General features: G+C 45.8%; 1 protein-coding gene across 1 annotated transcript; it reads left to right on the top strand.

Moving 5' to 3' along the window:
* Positions 1–250: 250 nt before the first annotated feature.
* LOC124291217 (inactive selenide, water dikinase-like protein) lies at positions 251–7,037 on the top strand. The gene is made up of 7 exons (XM_046728161.1): positions 251–635; positions 1,642–1,745; positions 3,257–3,406; positions 4,099–4,211; positions 4,765–4,969; positions 5,452–5,662; positions 6,172–7,037. The coding sequence occupies exons 1-7, from the start codon at positions 434–436 to the stop codon at positions 6,354–6,356; spliced, it is 1,170 nt and encodes a 389-aa protein (XP_046584117.1). The 5' UTR covers positions 251–433; the 3' UTR covers positions 6,357–7,037.
* The last annotated feature ends 3,734 nt before the right edge of the window (positions 7,038–10,771 follow it).

Below are 10,771 nucleotides of genomic sequence, written 5' to 3'. Positions count from 1 at the left end.
CTATATTTTTATTATATAAAGTCAATCAAAGATAGTAGACAGATTGTCTGTTTTACACGAAATATTAAGCAGAACACCGCTATTATGAGATAAAAATCAAAACCAATCCGTGTTTGTGACATCAAGAAACCACACCATACTGATTAAAAAAATCAAAACCAATCGTCTGAACATTTCAATAAAATTACTTCTCCCTTTCAAGCTAGCCAGCCAGTATCTCGCGTCTGTCTGCGCTTTCATCCGGGTCCTGGTCGTTCGCTAGGGAGGTCGCCATATTTTGCTTTGTGGCGGAGAAAACAGCCTAGTGGTTTGAAAACTTCCTGCTTCTAATAAGCGTTCTATGTTCTTTTAAAGTGGCTTGATTGATTCAATTTTACTCTATTCTACCTTTTTCAGGTTGTTTTCGACCCTGACAACTGCCAAGCTGGCTGAAATGGCATTGCGTCGTCCGTTTGATCCTGCGGCACATGAGTTGGATCCCAATTTCCGACTCACCAAATTTGCTGACCTAAAGGGATGAGGGTGTAAAGTCCCTCAAGAAGCTCTGCTCAAGCTTCTTGAGGGACTGCAACAGGAAAGCAATGCCCAGGATGCGGAGTCGCAATTTCAGTATATGGCGCCCGTTCCGAGGATTGGTAAGATGCATTTATTGATGATTTTTGTGCGTAATTCATTCGAGTCTCATTTCCGTCATGTCTCAACTCCGACACCCACTTTGGGGCGCTTATTTAGTATCGTCAGCTGCAATGACACGTCATGTGGTTGCTTTGGTATATTTTTGATGATTTGATCGTGTTACATATCCTTCTATACGTGTACTAGTACTGATGTCTCTTATGTAGGTCATTATTGAGCTCCACCCCTTTCAGACCTCTTCCAACCAAGATGGCGTCAGTAGCCGGGTCTTATTGTTTGACCACGTGGTGTTATCACGTGGCGCGAAACTTACGACGGTTCAGACATATCACATGGTTGCCATATAAGCTCATCACGTGACTGATGGGCAGGCATTTCATACCCTAAATAAATTACGAATTGTGAACTAGTTAAAAGATAATGTAAAAATAAAAAAATGACTGCGTGTGTTTATACATGTGAAGTATTTTTTTACAACACTGTTTAGAGTATAAAACATCCAACAGCTGATTATTTGAACATTAGCAATATGATCTGTTGGTGTGTAGTACAAATTATTATTGATATACAAATTAAAGTATTGTTAGTTAAGATAAATAATATTGAAGGTGTTTACTCATTCACAGTGAAAAATAAGTTACAAAATATGTTGAAGTTGGCCTCAAGGGAAGGTTCAGTTACCACAAAAAGGAACAGACATTATACTTTAGAATATAATAAACAAATAATTGTGCAGGGGCAGATACAGCTTTTTGAGAAAGTGGGAGTGCACAGTTCATTTTCATCCGTTTTCACAAGCGTTTCAATGGTCATTTAATAAACTTTGAGGACAAAGGGGGGTGTGCACTCCTGCACCCCCCTCTGGATCTGCTTATGTTGTGCATGTGAAAATTTAAGCTTTGGAACAATTAAGCAGACACACAGTTAAAAGAATTTGTTACATTTTCAAATGATTTGGGCTGAATATACTCACTTCCTATTAAAAATCTCAAATACATTTTCCAGGCATTGGAATGGATGCATCGGTCACGCCCCTGCGTCATGGTGGTCTCTCATTGGTTCAAACTACAGATTTCTTCTACCCTTTGGTTGATGACCCCTACATGCAGGTAACAGTTGAAAGAGAGAGAAAAACACTGACTCTGAAGGGGCCTAAACAGATAATACCGATAATACAGATTATACATCTTGCCAGAATTAGAACACAGAATAGTTACCCAAGGATGAGTCCATTTTGCAATTCACATTGTGTTCAGCTAGTTTCTTGGTTCTAAAAATGGAAGATTTTCTTCAGTATCAAGATTGGAACTGCGATACTTCTTTATGAGGGACATTTCAATGTGCTTTGTAAACAAGCATGTGTGTATGAACTGTTTTCAACTTTTAGGTTGTTGAATATGGTCTTGCATGTTGTTAAGGGTACTGGATACTCTTCTGTATTCTGTCTTGGTTGACCCGTGAAAGTCCGGGTTAGAATGAATCTTCAGTAACCCATGCTAGTTGTAGGAGACGACTAACGTGATCGGGTGGTCAGGCTCGCTGGCTTGGTTGACACATGTCATCAGTTTCAATTGTGCAAATCGATGCTCGTGCTGTTGATCACTGGATAGTCTGTCCCAGACTCGATTACTTACATACCGTCGTCATATAGCTGGAATATTGCTTAGTGCGGTGTAAAACTAAACTCACTCACTCACTCACTGTCTTTGGTGGGTAGATTTCCATTATTTGTTTTGGGTGGGGGTTGGAATTTATATCACATATCTTTATAGTAGATATTTCACATGGTTGCAGAACTTATAAACAAAATGTAAGAAGTTAAAAGGAATGCATCCTCAGCAAATACATTCCCTATTCTGAATTTTAACCAATTGCCATGGCTTTGTTGTTGGGGGTATTGCGAATTTAATGTCGCTTTTTTGAGTCGACTAATTAAATTCTTTATTTGAGATTAGTATGTTGTTACCTGACTGTATCACCTTATACCTGACAACATGAATTACATCTCAGTGTCACACCATCACCTGCTGTTTTCTTTGTGCTGAAGATGTTCAACACCACTCATTGTCATGTTGAAGTGAAACACTGTGCAGAGTTGTCTCCCTTAGAATTAGGTGTGCAGAAACTTGTGATTGTTTCTTCAAATCCAATGTGGGTGGTGGGTTAGGCTAGTGGTTAAACCGTTCACACTCCATGTGTAAAGTCCATTTCTCTTGTCGTGATATTACTGGAATATTGCCAAGAGTGGCATAAAACCAAATCTTAGGTTTGCCTACTAATTAAGAGGGGGCGGTGGGGTAGCCTCGTGGTTAAAGCGTTTGCTTGTAACACCGAAGACCCCGGGTTCGATTCCACACATGGGCACAATGTGTGAAGCCCATTTCTGGTGTCCGATGCCGTGATATTGCTGGAATATTGCTAGAAGCAGCGTAAAACCAAACTCACTCACTCACTAGTTAAGATTCACCATACTCATTCCACTCGGTTGACATCCAAGCAGTGCAGGTTTTTCTTCCACATTAAGCTGAATTGCTGACATAATGTTCAAAGCAGTGTTAAACCAAAGTCACAAAGCCTGTTTTTAGTGGAAATACATTTACACTGTCTACTTTCCACACAGGGCAAGATTGCTTGTGCCAACGTGTTAAGTGATTTATACGCCATGGGCGTAACAGATTGTGACAACATGCTGATGTTGCTGGGTGTCAGCAACAAGATGTCGGAGAAGGAGAGAGATGTCATTGTCCCAATGGTGATGAGAGGTTTCAAGGTAACACCTGAAAATTTGATACGCTATCTAAGATCTTATTCCGATTATTTATTTGTCTGTTGGCACTATACTGAAGTCATGGGTTTCACAGAGGTGCCAACCACTTCGATTCAGGCAGAGTTACTCTGAATTTTTACCCTAAAATTTACTGAGATAAAACTCTGAAAACAGTCAGTGTTAGTTTTAATTATAAAACAAATGAACCTCTATTTCTACAGTAGCGAACGCAGGCATTTTCAGTTAGGTGCTTTGGCAGTCGCCTTCACAGTGAGGTATGTCGCAGGGGCATTTGAAATTCAAATCAGTATCAGAATGGTATGTTCTGTTCCTTAGCTGACCCACCAACTTTCATTCTCGTCATGATCAGTCTTTGGAAATAGAGTGTCAATAAATCCATATTGAATTGTGCAAGTTAATTTCGTTGTTACACTATGTAGTAGTTTGATTACGAAGGTATATTATATATGTTTGTCCATTTATTAAGGTTGAAGACCAAAGGCATAGACTTCAGTTTCATTTCACCCTCAAGCCTCATAATCAAAACACTCACGTTTGAGTTACATTTCAAAATGAATGTTTAGTATTTGTGTCGAAGACCAGCATATTAGAATATGTTTGATGTCTGGTCTGTTTGTGTGTTTTGTTAGCATTGTTAGGCTAGTCTGACATACTTTTGTTGTTCCTCTGTCCAGGACTGTGCTGAAGAGGCAGGATCGCAGGTGACCGGTGGTCAGACTGTCATTAACCCATGGATGACCATTGGAGGTGTCGCCACATCAGTCTGTCAACCCAACGAGTACATCATGTAAGTAACAGGGCAGTTTACTGCCCGGAATCATTAAGCAAACCTTTTAGTTTTCACATTTAATGCATCAATCTTTTGGTTGCATTTATTGGTTGTTTAACATGTTTAAGGGCCGCACACAGCAATATTCCAGCTGTATGGCCGGTGTCTCTAAAAGAATCGAGTCTGGACCAGACAACCCAGTGATAACAGCATGAGCATGGATATACACAATTTGGATTCGATGACATGTGTTAACCAAGTCAGCGAGCCTGATCACCCAATCTCATTAGTCACTTCTTAAGACAAAGCTTGGGTTACTGAAAACCAATTCTAACCTGGAACATTATGCATACATGACAAGAGGCATATCCAAATGTGAATGTTTTCACACTGAAAGTTTCAGATCAGACAGTATGGTGGAATCTGTGTTAATTCAGACTTTCTGAATGGACGTTCATATTTGACAAGTGGCAAAAGGTTAATTAGTCTAGGCGTTTACAAATTGAACTTTTTAGCTCACCTGAATTAACATGCTGAATTAGTATTACACTGATTACCTCCCCTCCTTCAGGCCTGACAATGCCGTGGTCGGTGATGTGTTGGTGATGACGAAGCCGTTGGGTACACAAGTAGCAGTCAACGCCTACCAGTGGTTGGACCAGCCAGAGAGATGGAACCGCATCAAGCTGGTTGTCAGCGAGGATGACGTGAGGAAAGCTTACCAGCGGGCAATGTTCAGCATGGCAAGACTCAACCGAACAGGTTTGTTTTGTTTTGTTTGTGTGTTTAACGCTGCACTCGGACATATTCCAGGTACATGGCAGTGGTGATTGTCCTAATGGAGTCACACATCTCAAAGTTTTAGAAGTATGCCCCAGTTAGTGAAGGCCTTACTGCTACATTGTCTTTTTATCATGGTTATGAGCCAAAATATTCAAGTGTTGAAAGACAGAAATCTATTTCTCATTCATTAGAACACTCGTTTGATAAATCTGGGGTGGTGGGGTAGCCTAGTGGTTAAAGCGTTTATTTGTTCATGCCGAAAACCTGGGTTCGATTTAGCATATGGGCACAATGTGTGAAACCCATTTCTGGTGTTCCCTGCCATGATATTGCTGGATTATTGCTAAAAGTAAAACCGTATTGTTCACTCACTCACTCACTCTACCCTAAGTTGTGTATATGTTTGCCAGGGTGCTCTGTCCTGCGACATATTTGCATACAAGTAAATTTACTGTGGAGCTCCATTGCTTTGCAGCTGCGCCTGATGCACAAGTACAATGCCCATGGAGCCACGGACGTTACAGGCTTCGGGCTGCTTGGTCATGCCAACAATCTAGCCAAGATCCAGAAGAATGAGGTTGGTTTCGTCATCCACAACCTGCCAATCATTGCCAAGATGGCGTCCATCAGCAAAGCATGCGGAAACATGTTTGGTTTGCTTCAAGGACACTCAGCCGAAACTTCAGGTGTGTTTCTAGATCTTTTCTCTGTCTGTCTGGCTTTAATAACTTATGGTGTGTGCGATACACACAGGGCTCAAACAACTGTTTTCATTGATTCATTTGATGGTATCGTTACCGTAGTATCATTGTAACTGAATAGCTATGGGTCTTGAGGTAGCGTAGTGGTTAAAGCATTTGCTAATGCTGGCTGAAAACCAGGTTTGATTCCCTGCAGGGGTACAATTTGTGATACCCATTTCTAGTGTGTTTCTGCCACCAGATCATTGGAATATAGCTAAAAGTAGCATAAAACCATAGTCTCTCACTTACTCATGATGCTTTACAAACATTTTTTGAATAAAACCGGTATCTCAGTTATTTATAGAAAGAAAGAAAGAAAGAAATAATCAAGGCTTTTCTGGAAATACAATTAAACATCTGCAGTTTTACATTAGCCAGGTCAAACTGTTTATTTGAATCAAGTTAAGCCTTTATTCTCTGGATAGAAGTCTGATTATATTTTTCCTTTCCAGGAGGTCTTCTGATTGCTTTACCCCGCGAGCAAGCTGCTGCTTTCTGCAAAGACATTGAAAAACAAGAGGGTTACCAGTCTTGGATTATTGGAATTGTTGAGAAGGGCAACCGCACAGCCAGAATCATAGACAAGCCACGGGTCATTGAAGTGCCCGCCAAGGACCGTGATGGGGAACTGTGGTAGTCATAGAAACGAGGACTATTCTGCACAGCAACATTATTTCAATGCTTGTTCTCTGTAAATAATTTGCAATGTATTGAAATGAAGGGACCTTGAAATCAGTGGACATTTGATTTGCATTTACTATTGCAAGCAGGTAACTGTGCAGTTCTTAATATCCTTTTTTATACTTTTGCAGCAGTTTTATCAAAATAGTCAAGTTCGTGACACATACGAGGTTAAACATTCCAACACTGCAGTTTTAAGTTCGAAGACCCCGTCTCCATCTTGTATGCAATAATACAAGAGGAAATAAAGTATGGAGAGATATTTTATACTTGATTATGTATCTGATAACAAATGTTTTCCTAATTTGAAAATTGAAAGTGATTTTTGATATTTTCTGTCATTTACACACACCTGTACTTGGAACAGGTTTTATCAATGCATTTTAGAATTGATTCATTGTCATTGCTTCCATGCTTGAGCCAAGTAGATGTGAGCAAATCCACTTGGTTTTCAGTGTGTAAAAGTTGCCATGTCTATCAGATTCTCATTCCTATCTCTATGAAGCTTGTTGGAGTAACTCTTTTTTAAAGATTCTGACATGGCAGACCTCGATAGGCAATGACAGAGTGACTTGCCAACTTTTTCATTTCATTATCATGTACACCAAAGAAATCAGAATAAATCTTGTATATGTAACTGTTTGTTTTACATGAATTCTAAGATACCATTTTAAATAATAATAAATGCATATTTATAATGCGCCTATTCCATACCCTATGGCATGCTCAAAGCGCTACAGGATATTTACACTATTATTACCACGGATAACCCAAGCTGCCTGTGAGGCACTAGAAGGTAAGTCAGACAACTTGTCCACTGGATACCCATTTTTTGCTGGGTGAACAGGTAATTTTGAACAAACCCACTTCTTAAGGTGAGATGACATGTACCACATGTGCATCGTTGTGGGGCAGGACTGAAGTCTTAGAAACTCCCAGGAGGCAAGCTTGCCAAACACAGTAACCCATCCAAGACCTGTCCGCGACCAATATTGCTTAACTTCAACTGATTTGAGACCTGGGGAGCTCTATGCACAGGACCACACACCACCACCACCACCACAGGACCACACACACCACCACCACCACAGGACCACACACCACCACCACCACCATCACACCACCACAGGACCACACACCACCACCACCACCATCACAGGACCACACCACCACCACCACCACCACACACCATCACCACACACCACCACCACAGGACCACACCACCACCACCACATCATAGGACCACACACCACCACCACCATCACACCACCACAGGACCACACAGGACCACCACCACCACAGGGACACACACACCACCACCACCACAGGACCACACACCACCACCACCACAGGACTACCACACCACCACCACACACCACAGGACCACACACCACCACCACAGGACCACACCACACCACCACAGGACCACACACCACCACCACCACAGGACCACACACCACCACCACACCACCACCACCACAGGACCACACACCACCACCACCACAGGACCACACCACCACCACCACCACAGGACCACACACCACCACCACCACCACAGGACCACACACCACCACCACCACAGGACCACACACACCACCACCATCACAGGACACACCACCACCACCACAGGACCACACACACCACCACCACCACAGGACCACACACCACCACCACCACCACAGGACTACACACACCACCACAGGACCACACACCACCGGGACCACACCACCACCACAGGACCACACACCACCACCACCACAGGACCACACACCACCACCACCACAGGACCACACACCACCACCATCACACCACCACCACACCACCACCACCACCACCACACACCACCACCACCACACACCACACACCACCACCACACCAGGCCACACACCACCACCACCACCAGGACCACACACCACCACCACCACAGGACCACCACACCACCACCACCACCACCACCACAGGACCACACACCACCACCACCACCACCACCACCACCACCACACAGGACCACACCACCACCACCACCACAGGACCACACCACCACCACCACCACACACCACCACCACCACCAGGACCACCACCACCACCATCACAGGACCACACACCACCACCACCACAGGACCACACACCACCACCACCACATGGGACCACACACCACCACCACAGGACCACTACACCACCACACCACCACCACCACAGGACCACACACCACCACCACCATAGGGACCACACACCACCACCACCACAGGACCACACACCACCACCACCACAGGACCACACCACCACCACCACCACATAGGGACACACACCACCACCACCACCACACACCACCACCCCCACAGGGCCACACACCACCACCACCATAGGGTCCACCACCACCACCACCACACACCACCACCACCACCACAGGACCACACACCACCACCACCACCACAGGACCCACCACCACCACCAGGACCACACACACACCACCACACCACCACGCACCACCACCACCACACACCACCACACACCACCACAGGACCACACACCACCACCACCACAGGACCACACACCACCACCCACACACCACAGGACCACACACCACCACCACAGGACCACACACCACCACAACCACACAGGACCACACACACACCACCACCACCACCACAGGACCACACACACCACAACCACCACAGGACCACACACACCACCACCACCACCAGGACCACACACCACCACCACCACAGGACCACACACCACCACCACTACCACAGGACCACACCACCACCACAGGACCACACACCACCACCACCACAGGACCACACACCACCACCACCACAGGACCACCACTACAAGGGCCACACCACACACCACCACCACCACAGGACCACACACACCACCACCACCACAGGACCACACACACACCACCCACCACAGGACCACACACACACCACCACCACCATAGGACCCACACACACCACCACAGGACCACACACCACCACCACCACAGGACCACCACCACCACCACCACAACCACCACACACCACCACCACACACCACCACCACCACAGGACCACACACACCACCACCACAGGACCACACACCACACCACCTCACCACAGGACCACACACCTCCACAGGACCACACACACACCACCACCACCACAGGACCACACACCACAACCACCACCACCACCACCACAGGACCACACACCACCACCACCACCACAGGACCACACACCACCACCACACAGGACCACACACCACCACCACCACCACACCACCACCACCACCACACACACCACCACCATCACCACAGGACCACACACCACCAGGACCACATCACCACCACAGGACCACACACCACCATGGGACCACCACCACCACCACCACCACAGGACCCACAGGACCACACACCACCACCACCACAGGACCCACACACCACCGCCACTCACCACCACCACCACCACCACAGGACACACACACCACACCACCACCACAGGGTCCACCACCACCACAGGGACCACACACCACCACAGGACCACACACCACCACAGGACACACACCACCACAGGACCATACCACCACCAGGGCCACACACCACCACCACCACCACAGGGCACACACCACCACCACAGGACCACACCACACAGGACCACACCACCACCACCACCACCACCACCACCTTAGGAACTCACAACACCAGAGATTTTGCAGACCACCACCACTGGTCAGAATCAGAGTCAGTATAACTTTTCTCCTGTTGTGGGGTATTATCACCTTGTGGTAAACACTGATTATTTCTGCTTCTTTTTTTAATCCCCAGTTGATTGGTATAATGCGGCATGGACAGGATTTCGAGTTTTCTACCTGCACTGACAAACCAGCTTCAGTCCTGAGCAGAGTACAAGCAGCCGCACCTACACACACACATGGTATTTCGTGGGCGTCATATGGACCCGTGAAGATCCGGGGTAGAATAGGTCTTCAGCAACCCATGCTTGCCACAAAAGGCGACTATAATTGTCGTAAGAGGCGACTAACGGGATCGGGTGGTCAGGCTCGCTGACTTGGTTGACACATGTCATCGGTTCCCAATTCCGCAGATCGATGCTCATGCTGTTGATCACTGGATTGTCTGCTCCAGGCTCGATTATTTACAGACCGACGCCATATAGCTGGAATATTGCTGGATATGGATATGGAGTGCGGCGTAAAACTAAACTCACTCACGTCGTCATATGAGCGAAATATTTTCAAGTACGACGTTAAACCCAATCTCACCTCACCTCACCAAGTTTGAGGAGCTAAAGACACTCACTCACTCACTATATACAAAGTGTCTATTGCACCTGTAATGGTGGATAACACACGCTTAACAACCCACAA

Source organism: Haliotis rubra, unplaced genomic scaffold, assembly GCF_003918875.1.
Source record: "Haliotis rubra isolate DU_JTF1 unplaced genomic scaffold, ASM391887v1 Scf486, whole genome shotgun sequence".
NCBI lineage: Eukaryota > Metazoa > Mollusca > Gastropoda > Lepetellida > Haliotidae > Haliotis > Haliotis rubra.
Note: the sequence above shows the minus strand (reverse complement) of the source record. Positions and strands in the feature narration are given on the sequence as shown.